Here is a 17,961-nt window from a genome sequence, read left to right as displayed (position 1 = left end):
GTTGCAGGCCAGTTCCCAGTAGGGGACTCACGAGAGGCAACCACACATTGATGTTTCTCTCCCTCTCTTTCTCCTTCCCTTCCCCTCTCTCTAAAAATAAATAAATAAAATATTTTAAAAAAGAAAAGTAGGAAGGTTAAAAATTTCAGAGCTGCCCTGGCTGGTGTAGCTCAGTGGATTGAGCGCGGGCCTGCAGGCCAGTTCCCAGCAGGGGACACACAAAAGGCAACCATACATTGATGTTTCTCTCCCTCTCTCCTTCCCTTCCCCTCTAAAGATAAATAAATAAAATCTTTAAAAAAAAATTTTCAGAGCTAAACATTCACCTCCAGACGTCAGGGGTGAACAACAGCAAAAAAAAATTTAAAAAAAAAAAAAAAACTAAAGTAAAAAGTCTCTTTCTTTCCACATCAATCCTCACCTGGTCTGACTCCTCTCCACTCAGCACTAAGAGACTCAGGAAACAGTCTCTACCCTGCACATATTCTGAAGTTCATATTTCAAACAGTCCTTTAGACCTTTTTTCTGAAACTTCTCCTTTTTAAAACATTGATTTTTAATGACAGAGGAAAGGAGAAGAGAGAAAAGAACAAAAGAGAAGCAAAGCATTGATTTGTTGTTCCACTTATTTACACATTCATTGGTTGATTCTCAGATGTGCCCAAACTGGACATCAAACCTGAAACCTTGGTGTATCAGGATAACACTCTAACCAACTGAGCTACCCAGCCAGGGCCTGAGACCTGTTTTTCTTGTGTCCTTCCCCGATGCCCAGTCCCATACCCCAAGTTTACCACCACAGTGAGATCTTTACATAGTAGGTGCTGCTGTTTCCCAACCAGCTCAGAGACATCATCCTCAGTTACCCAACCATAACCAGCCTTCTCCCCCAATATCGTTTTTCTCAGCTCCTCCTCTGCCAGCTTCATACCCCACAGGTACACCTTGCTTATGCATACTACATGGCAAATCACACATATGATATTCAGATGTTTAAGTCAGTGTTGTGAATAGAGTTTCCCACACAGTGGGCACTGAAATATTTTTCAGGAAAGGAGAGAGGAAAGAAGGCAGGAGTGGACTCCTGGGTTGAGAAAAACCTTAGGGATCATTTGGTCCAGTAGTTCTGGAAGGAAATCTGCATCACATCACCAGGGACAACACAAACACAAGAGCCCCACCCTGAATGACTGAATCACCTCCAGAGGCAAGGCCTGGGTATATATGTAGGTTTAAAAGCTACCCAAGTGATTCTGATTGAGCCTGTGATGAAGAGCCATTGTTCTTATCCTCCCCTTTTGCAAGTGAGGAAACCAAGTCCTGGAGAAATAACACTCATCCTGTAAACTAGAGATGGAACTGAAACTAGAACCAAGTCTCCCAGGTCCCAGTGCCAGACTCACTCCATGTATCACATTGCCTAAGCGCCAACAGCCCCTCTAGTCAGCAGGCCACCAGCTGGGAGCGCTCTGAAGACTGTCAATTTTCCCCAGTCTGAGGAAGGTAGGAGGCCAGGGGAGGGGATCTGGAAAGTAGCTGGGCACTCATTATTCCGCCCATACCTCATCTGCACAGAATAAACCTTGGACCCCAGGCTGACCAAATACATGGGAGCCCTTTGTTTCCGGTGGGGATTGCGCAATACAGCAGAGTGGAAGTCAGACCTAACTAGCTCTGAGACCCTGACCTACTGCTGGCACCTTAAAAATGGAAGATGAATAATTTCACTTATACGTGGAATCTAATGAACAATATAAACTAACGAACAAAATAGAGGCATGGACACACGGAACAGACCTGACAGATATCAGAAGGTAGGGGGGCTGGGGAACTGGATGAAAGAAGGCAAAGGGATTAAGCAAAAATATATATACACAAGTAACACATAGCCCTAGGCTGGTGTGGCTCAGTTGCCTGGAGCATCATTCCGTACATCGAAAGTTCTCGGGTTTGATTTCTGATCAGGACACAGGGCTAGGTTGCAGGTTTGGTCCCCAGTCAGGGTGCATTCGAGAGGCAACTGACTGACGTTTCTCTCTCACATCAGTGTTTCTCTCCTTTGCCCTCTCTCTAAAATCAATAAGCATGTCCTCAGGTAAGGATTTAAAAAAAACCAAAACACATGTAGAAATAGACAACACTGTGGTGACAGCCAGAGGGAAAAGGGAGTGGGGAGGAAGGCAGAGGTGGGCAAAGTGCGGAGGAATGGGGACGGAAAGAGACTGGGTGGGGCAATGGGCACACGATGCAGTGTGTGGATGATGTTTTACTGAATTGTACACTTAGAACCTGTATGGTTTTACAAACCAATGTCAACCAATAAATTCTATACATGAATAAATGAGTGAATGTAAGATGGCCCATAGATACTCTGTTGTAAACAAAGGCACTTAAATCACTTTTTACTTTTATTAGTACTGGTGATAATCACACGCAGGCGGGGCATAACACCATACTGTAGGAAAACACCTAAGGAACGCAGTGTTTCTAGGAGTGAGGAAGAGGAACATTAATTCATTCAAACTTTGAATACCAGAGTTTCGTATTCAAAGTCCAAGAAATACAATCAACCCCAATTCACACACATAACCACCACCCCATAAGTGCACCTTGCTTACATATACTAGTGGCAAATCACACATCTGATATTCAGATGTTTAAGTCAATGTTGTGAATAGTGTCCCACATAGCAGGCACTCAAAGATGTTTAGGTTCAATCTAAGAGAAAAGTAGGCTTTAGTATGCAGTGAGAGGGACTGTGGTGTGAAGGGCCATGCAGTACTGGGCAGACCCTGCCGAAGAGAATGATAAATATGCATAGCCTCCTTTGTGGTGCATAGGAGACAGGGAAAACCACTACGAGTCCTTTAACGGTCCCTCAGTCCTTGGGAACCAACACAAGAAATGGTGATCTAGGGACAGAGCCCTGATCAGGGGGCCCTAAGTTGCCACTGCCTTCCTACCAGCTCAAGGCCACTGTGGCCTGGATTTTGACCTGTAAAACAGGCCTCTCTACAACATGGGGCTCTCCTGCCTTCCTCGGTTGGTGGGTGACTTGATAGCCAAGTCTCTCTCTCCTTCCTTTTTCTTTCTCCCCGTGAAGGTCAATAAAACAACTATAAAGGGTGTGGACAAAGGAAAGTGAGAAAGCCAGACAGGCGAATGAATTGGTCTAAGAAAACTAACAGAAGGAAGAAGTAAACATGCAACAGGAACATAATGAAGAAAGAAGAATTCAAAAAATGAGAGCAGGCTTAGGAACCTCCAGAACAACTTTAAACATCCCAACATCCGAATCATAGGGGTGCCAGGAGGAGAAGGGGAAGAACAACAAATTGAAAACTTATTTGAACAAATAATAAAGGAGAACTTGCCCAATCTGGCAAAGGAAATAGACTTCCAGGAAGTCAAGGAAACTCAGAGAGTCCCAAAGAAGTTGGACCCAAGGAAGCACATACCAAGATACATCATAATTACATTACCCAAGATTAAATAGAAGGAGAGAATCTTAAAAGCAGCAAGAGAAAAGGAGAGTTATTTACAAAGGAGTTCCCATAAGGCTATCAGTTGATTTCTCAAAAGAAACCTTGCAGGTAAGAAGGGGCTGGAAAGAAGGATTCAAAGTCATGAAAGGCAAGGACCTACATCCAAGATTGCTCTATCCAGCAAAGCTTTCGTTTACAATGGAAGGGCAGATAAAGTGCTTCCCAGATAAGATAAAGTTAAAGGAGTTCATCATCACCAAACCCTTGTGCTAGGAAGTTCAAGGGACTTATCTAAGAAAAAGATGATTAAAACTATGAACAGTAAAATGACAACAAATTCACAGCTATCCACAACCTAACCTAAAAACAGAAACAAACTAAGCAAAAACTAGAACAGGAACAGAATCAGAGAAATGAAGATCACATGGTTATAAGTGGGGAGGGGGAGGGAGGAGAATGGGGGAAAAGGTACAGGGAGCAAGAAGCACAAATGGTAAATACAAAATAGACAGGGGGAGGTTAAGAATAGTATGGGAAATGGAGAAGCCAAAGAACTTGTATGTATGACCCATCGGCGTCAACAAAGGGGGAGTGCTGGTGGGAGGGGGTGCAGGGTGGAGGGAAATAAACGAGGGAAAATAGGACAATTGAAATAGCACAATCAATAAAATATATTTAAAAAAAAGAAATCTAACTCAATTCTAGGTCATGCTTTGGGTCTAGACACTACAGAGGGATATGGAGCCTGACCCAGCTCTAAAATGTTCAGGCTTGAAGGTCAGAAGGGAACATCAAAGGGACCTAAAAGGCTACCTACCCGTGGTTTCCCCAAAACATCTTTAGCAGTTAACCGCCTCCTTCCACACATTAAGAATTTAGGCATTTCCCATGACCCATCATCCCACAGGAGAAGCATCCAAGCCCACACTACTTGATACTAAAAACCTATTCTGCCTTTATTTTATGTTACCTACAGGTGAGCTTTTGCAACCTAGAATGGTTCCCAACAATACACGAATACGTGTTTGTGTAATAAAGCTTCCAGCCAGAGATATACCACTGGCTACCCCTAGGAAAGGAAGAACATAGGAAGGACAGAGACTCAACCAGCACCTAGGTAGTCATCTAATGGTGATTCTCTTCTACCACCAGGGAGAAGTCCTGTTAACACATATAGCCCTTATACACAAATGCAGAAATGCTACTACATTTTTTGTTATCTTCATCTCCTAAATAATGTTCTTCCCAACTTCCTCTAGTATCTACCCACCAGACCATCAGGATGAGAAGAGCTGACAATAAGCAATGAATGTAGCACAACAGAACCAGAAAGCAAGGCACAGATGGGAGATGGCAAAGAAGCTGAACGAGGAAGACAAACCCTTAACTTCTTCCCATTGCTTAATCCTCCTGTGATTCCATGCAGCCATTTCATTTAAAATCCCTCTCATAGGCCAATGACCTTGCAATGGAGCCAGGAGGGGTGGGGAGTATTCTGGGTTGGCTGATGACACATAGACTTCCGAGACAGGTCACATCGCCTGACTCAACAAATATTAAGCACCTGTTATGTCAGGCCCTCTGCTCAATTCTGCACACACAAAAGGGAGGAGACGTGGGAGGGTGGTTGCCAAGGTCTGGAGGAGGGGAGAGGGGCGAGTGGAGAGTGGAGAGGCTGTGTATAAGTAGTAGTTTGGCTGGGATGATGAAAAGTTCTGGAGATGATGGTGGTGACAGCTGCACAACAATGTGAGTGTATGTAATGTCACTGAATTGTACACTTAAAAATGGTCAAAATGCCCTGGCTGGTGTAGCTCAGTGGATTGAGCATGGGTCTGTGAAGCAAAGGGTCACCAGTTCGATTCCCAGTCAGGGTTGCAGGCCAGGTCCCCAGTAGGGGACACATGAGAGGCAACCACACATTGATATTTCTCTCCCACTCTTTCTCTTTCCCTTCCTCTCTCTCTAAAAATAAATAAATATTTTTTAAATGATTAAAATGGTAAATATTATGTTGTGCGTATTTACCATAATAAAGTAAGATAAAATAAAATAAAATAAAGATTTCTTTCTTCTTCTTTTTTAAAAAAGAGGGTGAGACAACCTTTTCCTCGTCCTGAAGAACAGGCCTTCTTCTGAATCATTCAACTCTCTCTCCTCCAGTGTAAAACTGAATTTTTTTGCATGTCTTTCCTTTCTGGTCATCAAAGTGCTCTCTGCCAGGCAACCCAACAACCACAAATCTCTCTCAGTTCTGGACACAAGCCCCAGCACGTGCCCACCAACGCCAACCCTCCAGCAGCCCCCAACGGCTTAGGCTAAAGTCACATACTCCCTCTTCTCAGAAAATGTCCCATGTATATGAATAAAACCTGTCTTCTACCAAAACACAGATCTAGAGCACATGCTCTTGGAAGGCCAAAACTATTTCTCGTGCAGGCAGTCTCCAACCCATGAAACAAGCCTCATTCCAAGTCTCCAAACACCACGGAAACAATATGGATGGTGCAGCACAGCTAAGCCCACAAAGCCTGTTTGCCACAGCCACACATTTACAATGAAAGGAGGAGCAAACAATATCGCTCAAAGCACACAGTCCAGATGGGGGTGTCCAACCTGTGGCCCAACACAAAACTGTAAATTTATTTAAAACACTATGAGATTATTTTGTGATTATGTGTTGCAATGTATTTAATGTGTAGCCCAAGACAACACTTTTTCTTCCAGCAGAGACACCAAAGGTTGGACACCCCTGGATGTCGGCTACACACCGTCCTTCCCTCAATGAGGACCCGTACCTGTATCATGAGCCCTAGGAGGAGGCCACCAGCAGCACAGGGGTGACCAGCTCAGGTTTTTGAGTCTGACTCTGAACCTGGGCTCTGCCACTTGCTGGCTGTACAACCTTAGGCAAGGTATTTAATTCCCAAGTTCTATAAGCCTTGATTTCTTCATCTTAAAAGTGAGGATAATATTATCTAACTCAAAGTTACTGTGAGAGATACTGAGATTACATAAGGAGAGAACCTACTGCTAACAAGTGTTCATTATTATTCCTGCTCCAATCCCAAAATTCCTTCTGAAATGAATACACATTAAAATGCAAATGAATTGTATCAGAGCAATCTTTTTATTTATTTATTTACTTATTTATCTTTAGAAGGGAAGGAGAGTAGGAGAGAAATATCAATGTATGGTTGCTTCTGGTGCAACCCATGCTGGGAACTGGCCCCTGCTGGGAACTGGCCTGCAACCCAGGCATGTGCCCTGACGGGGAATCGAACCACGATCTTTTGGTTCGCAGGCCCATACTCAATCCACTGAGCTACACCAGCCAGGGCAGAGCAATCTTTGTTCTGAACTGAAGGAAGAGAAATGAAGGGCTTACTACAGGTCTGAAGAGATAAAGAAACTGACAAACTTCTGAGCCACATGTGGCCTGTCCCCCCAACATCGCAGGCTACAAGGTACTATCCATGCTGTAAAATGACCTTGTTATAGTTACAGGGACTTTCTCCAGCTTCTCCAAACCTCAGCTAGGCGAAGATCAAGAGTCCATCAAGTTCTGCTCTCCTAATTAGTTAGGAGACAGCGAGAAGTGAATGGACAGCTTCATCAACTTGTCCCCACCAGCAACTCTACTCCCAGCCACTCTACTTCCAGCCACTCAGCCACCCCCAAAGCTATTCTTCTCCAAGGAATCCACGAGGCAAGTTGTCTTCTACCCTCTGTTTATTCTCCTGAAATCTGAGTGACGACACTAACTCACGAGAGCTCTGTCTTCGAGCTGACTACCATAGGATGAAGGACCCGAGAAAAGAAACAAAGGTGCTGCCCCTCTCACTGCGCGCACACACCTGTCTCTGCCCCGTGCTGCTCAGGCTGTGCGGTGCCCCTGTCCAACTCTTCTCTTGAAGACTCTTTCCTGAGCCACTGACAATGAAAAACCAAGTACTACATGCTTCAGCCACTTTCTTACAAATGTGCCCTGAAAGAAAGAGTGGGTGGGTGGTAAAGAGAACAGGAAAATCTTTCTTACGTTCTGGCATAGAACAGGCCCATTTTACCTCCTTAGGTGTGCTGACAAACAAATAAAAGCTGTTAGATATATGCCATGCACAAAAGTAATTTAAAGCCTACATTCCTCTTCCCACCCAGAAAGTGGTAAAAGCTGACTTAGGAATTTCTTTCCAAATTTATGGAAGAATTCTGTCCAGTCCTTCAACTGACCTTTCCCCTGTCCACAAGTTCACAAGAGGCATTATTGGAAATTTGGGTGAAAAAAAAAACAACAACCATTTTTAATGTGCTGTCCAGACACAGCAAAGTGGTTAACATCCCTGACCCCCAAATACTAAATGCTATCAGTGCTTCCAAGACACAGTGACAATTAAACCTCCCTCCCCAACATTTCCAAACACCCTCTGAAGGCAGTGCCACCCGAATTGAGAAACACTGGGTAAGTACCTAGATTGTCTTCTGCTGCACAGTGCCCGGCATACAAACAGCATGCTTTGGTGCTGGTGGAGTGAATCTAGTAGGAAAGGACAAGTCACGGGAATATTTAGGTCCACATCTCTTTCCAGGCCAGTAACTTCTGAACCCCTACTATGGGTTCAGCATTTTTGGAGGCACTGTAAGGGATCAATGGAAAGTAGAGACCTTTGTTCCCATACGTAAAGAGGTGATAGGAAAAACAAGACCACAAAATATTGTTCAATATGAGGCAACATGTAACCAAATGCTAAACTGTAAGGTCTGTGAGAAGGTGGAGAACATGAACAGTGAGGGCTGGCAGAGCCAGGGAGGCTTCACGGAAATAGCAGAAGTTGAGGTGACTCTTGAAGGAGGTGGAATTTTCTTCACTTAGCCGCTACTGATCCTCAAACTGTCTCTACAGGACTGCTATTCAGAGAAAACTCCAAACCTGTGGTTCCAGGAGCAATGGCAAGCCCCTCAGATTGCATCCTCAAATGGTTCCTGATAGGACAAGCTGTGAGGAATTTTCCATTATCCTTCAGAAGACCAATCAATGACAGGCCTTCTTTAAGGAGGCCTTCTCATCCTAAAGGGAAGGCAGGATGCATTCCCGGCCACATGCCTGACTCAGCCACAGACTCTGAGTGGAGGGGGTGGGGTTCTGGTTGTGATGGCAGAAGTTCTGCACTTCACCTGTCACTTCCAGCCCTGTAAGATTCTCCTGCTGTGGGGACCTGCACTTCTCGGATGAGTCTGAGGTCAAAACTACCTCCTCTGTCAACGGTCTTCTCACCTCCTCCCTTACCAACTATCACCATTTTTCTTTGGCAAAGAGTCCACTCCTCCATTCATTTCTCTCCAGCCACTAAGGCTCCTCCCACAGGCTGTGTCACCAAACATTTCTCATAGCCTGTCCCACTGTCTTCTGCACTGCCACCTCTCTGATATTGGAGCTGCTCCTCCAAGAAATGGCCAAGGCTGTGGCTTTTTCAACTCTGTTTCATTTCAAACATGTAAAATCGGTAACACATACCCTTAACCTTGGAAACAAACTTTATTTTTTGTCCCAGAGTAAGGCTAGAAGAAATCCTTTTGGAAATTCCATGCTATCCTTGGGCCCCAAGCCCTTGGTTTTTGACCAAATGCTCCACCCTAAGAATGGCTCCATTCCAGGGTCTCCCAATTCTGGCTGTCACCAACCTCTACCTACTGTCTAGATTCACCTCTATCTACCCTTTCTATAACAATGTCAGCTTGGTTTTCTGACATGTGACTTATTTCTCTCTCAATCAATCAACCAAATATTTCTGTCTTATAAAAAGAAGAACACAGCCCTGGCTGGCGTAGCTCAGTGGATCGAGCGCGGGCCTGTGAACCAGAGTATCGTGGTTCAATTCCCAGTCAGGGCACATGCCTGGGTTGCAGGCCAGTTCCCGGCAGGGGACGCATGAGAGGCAACCACACATTGATGTTTCTCTCCCACTCTTTCTCCTTCCCTTCCCCTCTCTCAAAAAATAAAGAAAGAAAATAAAAAAAAAAAAAGAAGAAGAACACTTCTCGTTATATGAGTTCACATCATACTAAAGTTTTCTGCTATAGTCTTACCATGGTTTGCAATTATATATATGTATTTTACATAATTATTTTAATAATGTCTCTCCCTACTACTACACTGCAGGAAAACCATGGCTGTTTTGTTCATCACTGTATCCTCTGTGCCTAGTTCTAGATGCTTCCTCAGACAGAATAGGAAACACTTTCCACAGTTAGCAAGTACATCCTCAGGCTATCTGGCCACTAGACAAAATCTCCAAGAACTCCTGAGGCACTATAATTCCATACCTTTCTTCTCTCCTTCCTACCATTCCCTACTCTTATAAAGAACCTCAAGTACCTTTTCAATTACTCTCTGGAAGAGCTTCCTGTAGATGGGAGAATCCCAGACTCAAGTCAAGAACAGGCTGGTTGGAAGGAGAATGGCAGGAAGAAGAGGAGCGAAGAGACGATGAAGGTGGGCTGTGCACAGAGTCCCAGTCTTCTTCCAAGTTAATGACTTTGTATCTTCCCATATTCTGTGGCATGCAAGAAATGCTCTGAGAGTTGACTTACTAACCTGATTACTTTTTGTTCTACTTCTTCAACTTAGGAAGGAAAAGACTGAGGGAGGTGGGGGTATAAAGTGGTTACTGGGGAAAGGAAAAGACTGCACATCAGATTTCAACATGAATGGCCACAGGATAACAGAAAGTGAGTATAATTCATGGGAATCAGGTTTAACAAGAAATTCCTTACTTCCGACGTACTTAAATATTGAGGAAAGTATTAGCAGTTCAGAAAAGGGGAGCCTGCACCTGCAAAAGTATTTCTTTAAAAAAAAGATTTTATTTATTTATTTGTTTTTAGGGAGCGGGGAGGGGAGGAATACAGGGAGAGAAACATTGATTGGTTGTGTCTTGCATGTGCCCCAACTAGGGACTGAACTCACAACCCAGACATGTGCCCTGACCAGGAATTAAACTAGCAACCTTTTGCTTTTGCTTTTCAGAATGAAGCCCAATAAATTGGGCCACACCAGTCAGGATGCAAAGGTATTTCTTTCTTTCTTTTTTTTAAGATTTTATTTATTTTTAGAGAGTGGGAAAGGGAGGGAGAAAGAGAGGGAGAAAAACATCAATGTGTGGTTGCCTGGAAATTGAACCAGCAAGACTTTGGTTTGCAGACCTGTCCTCAACCCACTGAGCTACACCAGCCAGGGCAAGGCATGTCTTAAGTGGATGCTCTCAGAGCTCTGATTCAATAGTTCAGTACAGTAACAAGCACAGCATTATATACATCCTTCCCATAGTACCCAGAACCTGATTCTCAATACTGCAGATTGACAATGATTGGTGACTGACTGATGCAGGAAAGGGTATTGTTTAATTTTCTCTGGCACAACTTTGGAGAAAGAATGATTAGTCAGACAAGACTCTCAGATGGCTTCTGAAAATGCTCTCCAGTCCTGGAACTGTTTTATGTTTCTGGGTTAAGAGGTTATCACATTCCTTATTTATAGACCTATGCTAGAATACAAGCTTGTAAAGAGTGGTTACGCACTTTCTGCCATCTTGTCCCCAAGATGACAAGTGAGGACACTCTATACACAAAAGCTGAGTTACCCTGTCTTAGGCACACAGTCCAAAGCTGAAAAGAATGGAGGAGGCCAGGTTGGAAATCAGGATTCTATGCAGCATAGTGCTAACTGAGCTGCTGAGATAAGTTTGTGGGGGTTACCAGCTGGCTCTCCTGCTAACCCTCTTACTGTTATCCTAACTGTCAAAACCTCACTTTTGTTCACTAAGGGCTATGGCAACCTGTCCTGTCCCACAGCATAAAGGATGGTGGCATCTCTTCTCTCATTCAGGGAATGGCTGAACACCTAGCTCCAGCAAAACTCTCTGCAACCTTCCTTCCATCATTTTGCCAAAGCAGCATTTCTCTTCACTCCAAATGCCATGAGCTCCCCAAACAACACCACTCCTCATTTGTGGTTTTCTAAGAAAAAAGTCACTGTTTAATGCCATCACTTCAACTGTAGGAGGTCAGTCTTCCCATTCCCCTGCCTGGGGCATCTGTCATCAACAATTCGACAGCTAGCACATCAGAACACAGTAGCAGTCCTGCATTGCTCAGCAGCCTAGAAACCTGTGCCCAGAACTGCCAGCTTTCCAAGTGGTGCTGGCTCCCCAGCCTCATGAAGAAACAAGGAAGAGGAAGACACTTCTCCAAAGAACAAACACAACACAAAAATCATTGGAAAAAGAACATCTCTGTCAGCACTACTACCCAGCGACATGCCCCTCTTGACTGTGCTCCATGGTATTATCTCAGTACAACAACACTGCACATAGCTGCACAGTTTCAAGGACACTGCAGTCTAAAACTTCCAGCTGGTTGGACAGTAAAGAGAATCTGTCTGATTTATGAAGTGGGTCAACCAAAGGAAGCAATGCAAAGGAAAGAGGCTAGCCTGGAGTCTGCTCCCCCCTTGTCCAGTCCACTTCCACTGATACTTGTCCTTTGTGAGAAGCCAAGAGTTCCAAGTCAGAAGGTTCTTCTGGACTATAACCAAGCTTGGACACAGAGAATGTTTCAAACAAGAGGCCCAAATTTTCTCTTGAATGAGCGTAACTTTACTTGATCGGTACTGCTCAGAAAGAGGCTTCCAGAACTCTGTTTACCACCAGACAAGGTCTGATCCCAAAAATAACTCAGAAGAGAAAGATTCTTAATTGTGTATATATAAGAGAGGAACAAGAGGAAGCCTAACAAGTGTGTCATTTGTTGATGCTTTCTCTAAGCAAGCATTGTGCTAAGAGCTCTCACTTATTACAACATGTATTTATTCAACAAACACTTGCGCTCCCATTATGTGCAAAACACTGTTACAGGCACTGGGGACACAAAAATGGACAAAATGGTCACAAAACTTCCACTGAACTTACGCTTCAGTTAGGATGGATGAAAATAAATACATATGTCAGCTGGTGATAAATACTATGAAGTAAAATAAAGCAGACTAAGGGAATGCTACATAAAATTTTATATAAATATTAAGCAGGGGAGGGAGTGCTATTTTAGTTGTCCTAGAAGGCTTCTCTGATTGCCATTTGATAACAATTAACAACAATAAGGACTAGCATATGGTCACTGTGTGCCAGAAACTGGACTAAGTAGTTAGCATACAGTATTTCATTAATACTCAGCAACTCTGAGCTCAGTACTATACTACCCTCAATTATATAGATGAGAAAACAGAGCCTTAGAGAGGGTAAGGCTCTCTTCAAAATCTGCAGCAACTAAGAAAAGAAGGAGGAGCAAGGCCAAAGTTACAGTGAGAAAGCCAGGACTGGAACTCAGGAATGCAACCCTATTCTGCTGTGCTGATGGTGAGATGGAGCCTCAAAGAGGTCAAGTATGCCTGTGGTCACAAAGTGGCCTCCCCACGCACGACTAAGAGATTAGTGCAATTCAATCTTCTCTAATAGCAGACTATTACTCTCATCACCAGTTGAAAATCAAACCTTATCTTGAAACAAGAGTAGGACAATTTGGGTTCTTCAAGACCGGCTAATAAATGCTTTATATATTCCTCTCCCATTCCCCTCACCAGGCCCCCAACACAAGATGGTGTAAAGGGAAACATCTTTGTTATTAATTCTCCAGGTTACCAATTTCTCACTGGAAAACAGACAGGAATAGAATAAGAGATGACTGAGCTAGCTGCTCCACAATGTCACAGCAGCTTCTAGGGTGGAGCACAGGGGTCAGGCACTAAGAAAAGGTCAGCCGAAAAGCGGATGCAGGCCCTCTCCAGCCCCATTTCAAAGAAAGCACAGCTTTCCCTCAAGCCCTGGAGTACTGGGGTGGTACTTGAGGCGGGGCGGGGAAGAATGCTTTCTTAAGAAGCCTGAAGCAGGAAAGACAAGTGCTAGGGAATAGGTCGGCTTCTCGGTAATAGGAGAGGAGAATAAGGCAGCAGGCAACTGAGGAAGGAGGCTAATATTGCTTCAAACAGAAGTCCAGAAGGGAAATACCACAACCAAGGTCAAAGGGTGTCTGCAGAATTGCTGGAAATCCCAGGCTGAGGATCCAAGCCAAACTAACAGAGGAGGCTAAAGGGAAACAGAAGCCCAAGCAGAGTCCCACAAGGTTTAAATCAAAGGTCATGGTTTGGACGCACCCCGTTTCTGTTGTGTTACAGTTACCACAGCCACAGAACCTGTAGCCAGTTAATTAACAATCACGGTGAGAAGGAAAGGTGGGGGTTCATCCTAGAAAGGAGCACATCAAGGGGAGCCTGGATTACCATCTTAAACTCCAATGGCTTCACTTGAGAATCGAAGTTTAAACTGACCTTACCAATCTCCCTCCGAAAGCCTTTCCACACTCTCCCCACCAGCACACACAGACACACACACAGTAATTCAATACCCAGTCTCCCTTCTCAGCAACCTTATCTTCAGCAAGTCAGGTCTCCTAGCCCAACACTGCACCGAACAAATTATGACCTGAATGGCGAGAAAAACTGTGTCACCTAGAGAAACCCAATTAACAACATGACTCTGCTCTCTTCAATTCCCCTCTCCCCTCCAGTCATATCCGGGGCACCTGTGTGGCTGACCGCCTTTTCCTGATACTGGCCATGTTCCCTGGCTAACTCCAAACCCAGGAGACAATTTATATGGGGCCTCAGGAGAAGCTAACCCAGAGACGGGAAATCCTGCTCTCCATCTAGGCCTGCTGAAAAACCGGAAGGACACAGGACAAAACACCACTTGGGTGACAGTCTGGAGTGTTCACCTTGAAATCACTAAACACTAAACTGCCCCTTAAGTCAGAGCTCCCTCCTGAAGAAAAGCACATAAAAGCTGCTGAAAGCTCCCAAATGAGAGCATGCAAGCGCTCTCATTAAGCGGTAATACAATAAATAGGTATTTCGAAGAAATTCCTGCCGCAGTAGTTTCTTTTTATCCCCTTTCTAATTAATTAGCCCCTTTGGTGAGAGATCTCCATTACCACCCCCCAGCAGATCAGTTCCTTTCTGACCACATACAGCATGTGCTTTGTGTGTACATACGTAAACATCCTCTTCCTAGCCCATGCTCGAGTTTCTGAAGAGAATAAATGCTCTCCCACCACCCCCGGTGCACTTGTCTTTCCTCCCAGTCCCACACTGCTGCAGAGTTGGTAATATAATATTCAGGGACTCTGAGACCGGAAATGCCTGGTTCTGGACTGCTGCACTTGAAACACAAGAGAAGGGCTAAGGGAGAGCTGAATAGGGGGATGAGGGCGACGGAATAAGGTGTGGGGTGAAGATGGGAGGCTGAAATTCCGATCAGGCAGAGATGCAATACAGGGGTAGCCGAGAAGGAGAAAGGTTGATGAGGGAGAAGCTTGTCAAGACAGTTGCAAAGTCAAAATTCGAGAAAGAGAAAGGAGGGGGAGGAAAAAGACCTAAGTAAGGGTAAGGGAGTGGGGGAAAGGAGGCATCATAATAAAGATTTTGCAGGTGATGGGGTTAAGTTTAGGGGGACTGGAGGGTGACCATCAAATATCTTGGAGAAGGGGGTCCGGAACCCTAGCCGACGGTAGAGGTGGCAGGGAAGTGTGGGGGCGGGGCACCAAGGGTGGAGACTGAACTGGCTCCCAGAATTTGCAGCAAGTGGAGAGAGAAAAGCGGAGGGCGGGGGCCCAGCCGCGGTGGGCACCCGGGGAAGGGGCGGGGGTCGCCGAGGGATCCGGCGGGCTGCCGTAGGGGGCCCCGAGGAGTACGGGAGGCGTGCAGCCAACCCGCTCCCCTGCGGCGAGAACAAGAACCAGGGCGAAGCTGGGGGCGGCGCGCTCACCCGCAGGGCCGACAGGTCGATGTCGTCCAGGCTGCGGGCGGGGGCTGGGTCGCCCATGGCCTCTGCGGGGAATCGGGCCCCGGGGCCACTCACGCTCCTGCTCCGCTACTCCGTTGCCGCCGTCGCCACTTCTCCCCCATCGGGGGATCCTAGGGGCGGACACCACCGGGGAGGGGGAGGGCCGGCAGGAAAACCGACCCAAGAGCTGACAGGAGCTATAGCCTGGGAGCCTGCAACCCGAGCCTCCCGACTCTCGTGCGCAGGCGCAGAGTGGCGGCGCGGCGGGAGGGTGGACGAGAGAATGTGACGCGAACGCGTAGGGTTCCCCCTCCCCCTAGGCACCGACACCTGCGCGCAAGCGCAGGAGAGATAAAGAAAGGCGCGCGTGAGGACTGAGAGACCGCGCGAGCCTGACTTGAAAGAAGTGGGCGTCGGCCGAGGAGGCAGTGGAGCGCGCCCACCAGCTGTTGCGCGTGCGCACATGCGTTTCCTTCCCTTCCCCTATTTTATACTCTTCCCCGTTTTTTCTTGGCTCTCCTTTGACGCCTTTCCTTCCCTTCACCTCCTCTTTCGTGTGCCCAGCTGCCAATCAAACCACCCACCTCTCTATTTGCAGAAGGAGGAGGAACCCAACCCCCTCTAGTACTAGGGGGGTTGTTATGGTAACTCCCCACGCGAGGGTTGGGTGGCCTCTAGATAGGATGGGCTGTCCACCCACCTAATTGCCATGGCAACAGTGAAGGAGGGGGTGGTTAAGGAGGGGCCTCAGTGAGAACTTGGCTGGAGAAGCCACGGAGGAGTTGGGGAGTGCAGTGGGTGGGACTGGCCGTCTCAGGAGTGCCCTTTAACCCCTTCCCTAGCTGGAGGGGGGAGTGATGAGGAGGGGATCTGAGTTCTCAAGATAGATACTGTTACCGTAGACCTTAATCTCTGAAACCGCTTTTGCTGTACAAAGGAATTGTTTCAACAATTATTCATTGACTAATCACTGGAGCCACGTGTAGGGGAAAGGATGGCAGGGAGAGGTGGAGAGGAGGAGGAATCTAACCCCGTCACATCTTGCGTGGATTACTTTAGGTCTACCCATGTTGGCACAGCACCCCCAGCCATTAGCCTCCCTGGAGCCCAGCTAATGCTAGATGAAGGATAAGGAGTTACGTTTTGCCACTGACTTGCTGTGTGACCTTAAGCAAGTTGCTTTGCTTCTCTGGGCCTTTTGTTGTGATGTTGACGGAGAAGGCTGATCTTCAAGATCACTTCCAAAAACAATACTATCTCTGCAAGACCCCACCACCAGCCATAATGAAAACGTCATTTAGGAGAGTTTGAATGAAAAGCCCTTGGAAAGGGGCTAACACCCTCCCTTCAGGATCCTTCTCCTTAGTACTTTCAGAGGCACAACCAGTCTTGCTCCCCTGCCCACCTATTTACCTTGCCATTGTCTTTGTGCAAGCCACAATCCCTACTCACCTCCACTATTCTTTTCAGCCTCCTATTTCCTCTCCTTGTCCAACCCCCTTAAATCAATTCCCTATACCCATAGCGATTTTTCTAAAACTCAAATCTGGTGTCACTCGCCTATTTAAGACCCTTCACTGACTACTGTCTTTTGAGTAGGGTTTGAAGTGTGACATCAAAGACACTTCAAGATTCTGCCTGCTTCTCCTGCCTTGTTTTTCAGTATTCCACCATTGAACCCCACATAGTCTAGCCATATTAAAATTAGTTCTCAGAACTCAGTAGACCCTCCTCTAGCCTTTGCACTCCTGTTTATTCTCCCTGGAATATTCTAAGCATGCCTGCTGCCCTTTGTTTTGTTCTACTTGTTTTGTCCTAAACCTTCTCCATGAAGACTTCCTTGATTCACCAAGATTGAGTTTGACTCTTCTATTTTTGCCTGGCTTAAAACCCATGGTAACATTTAGCGCATTGAATTGTAAATGTCTATTGACTCTCCTTAAAGACAGGAATTATGTCAGTTATGTTCAGCACAGGGCCTGGCACTGACTAGTGGTTCTGTAACACATAAGTGATTAAAGGCATGAAGGCCTCTGTTGTCTGGGTAGGTACTGTGATATATAGTAATTCAAGGTCAAGACCACGGGATAGTAAGAAAAAACAAAGAACTTGAAGTTAGTGCTTTGGCAATCATTAAATTTCTATGAGGCTCAAGTCTATCATCTGTAAAATAGAAATAAAATAGAGACAGTAACAAGGAAGGTAGTATAAAATTAGGTATGAGCCCTGGCTGGTGTAGCTCAGCGGATTGAGCACAGGCCTGCGAACCAGAGGATCGCAGTTCGATTCCCAGTCAGGGCACATGTCTGGGTTGCAGGCCAGTTCCCAGCAGGGGATGCATGAAAGGCAACCATACACTGATGTTTCTCTCCCTCTCTCCTTCCCCTCTAAAGATAGATAAATAAATAAATAAATAATTTAAAAAATTTAAGTATGAAAAGCACTTGACATATACTAAGTCCTCAATAAACTTACTAATGCCTGACTCAGAGGCAGTGTGCAATTAAGAGATACAGAATCGCTGAATGAGCAAATGAAGATCCCGGTGATAGGATAAATGGCCATCCAAACCTCGAGAGGCTGTTAAT

At 45.7% G+C, this 17,961-nt stretch overlaps 1 protein-coding gene across 11 annotated transcripts in view; it reads right to left on the bottom strand.

The window, feature by feature from the left end:
* The window catches only part of MINK1 (misshapen like kinase 1), a 68,799-nt gene extending 53,158 nt beyond the window's left edge, over positions 1-15,641 (bottom strand). For 5 of the 11 annotated variants that reach the window (XM_053672611.1, XM_053672613.1, XM_053672616.1 and 2 more), the window contains exon 1: positions 15,356-15,639. In XM_053672611.1, the coding sequence (XP_053528586.1) occupies positions 15,356-15,412 (57 nt within the window). In that variant the 5' untranslated portion in view covers positions 15,413-15,639. Of the gene's footprint in view, positions 1-15,355 lie in introns of all 11 variants that reach the window. The other 6 variants (XM_053672607.1, XM_053672609.1, XM_053672614.1 and 3 more) reach the window with 2 other exon arrangements.
* Between the last annotated feature and the right edge of the window lie 2,320 nt (positions 15,642-17,961).

Source organism: Artibeus jamaicensis, unplaced genomic scaffold (assembly GCF_021234435.1).
Source record: "Artibeus jamaicensis isolate MK-2021 breed Jamaican fruit bat unplaced genomic scaffold, CSHL_Jam_final contig_777, whole genome shotgun sequence".
Taxonomy (NCBI): Eukaryota; Metazoa; Chordata; class Mammalia; order Chiroptera; family Phyllostomidae; genus Artibeus; species Artibeus jamaicensis.
This window is presented reverse-complemented; position numbering and strand designations above follow the sequence as displayed.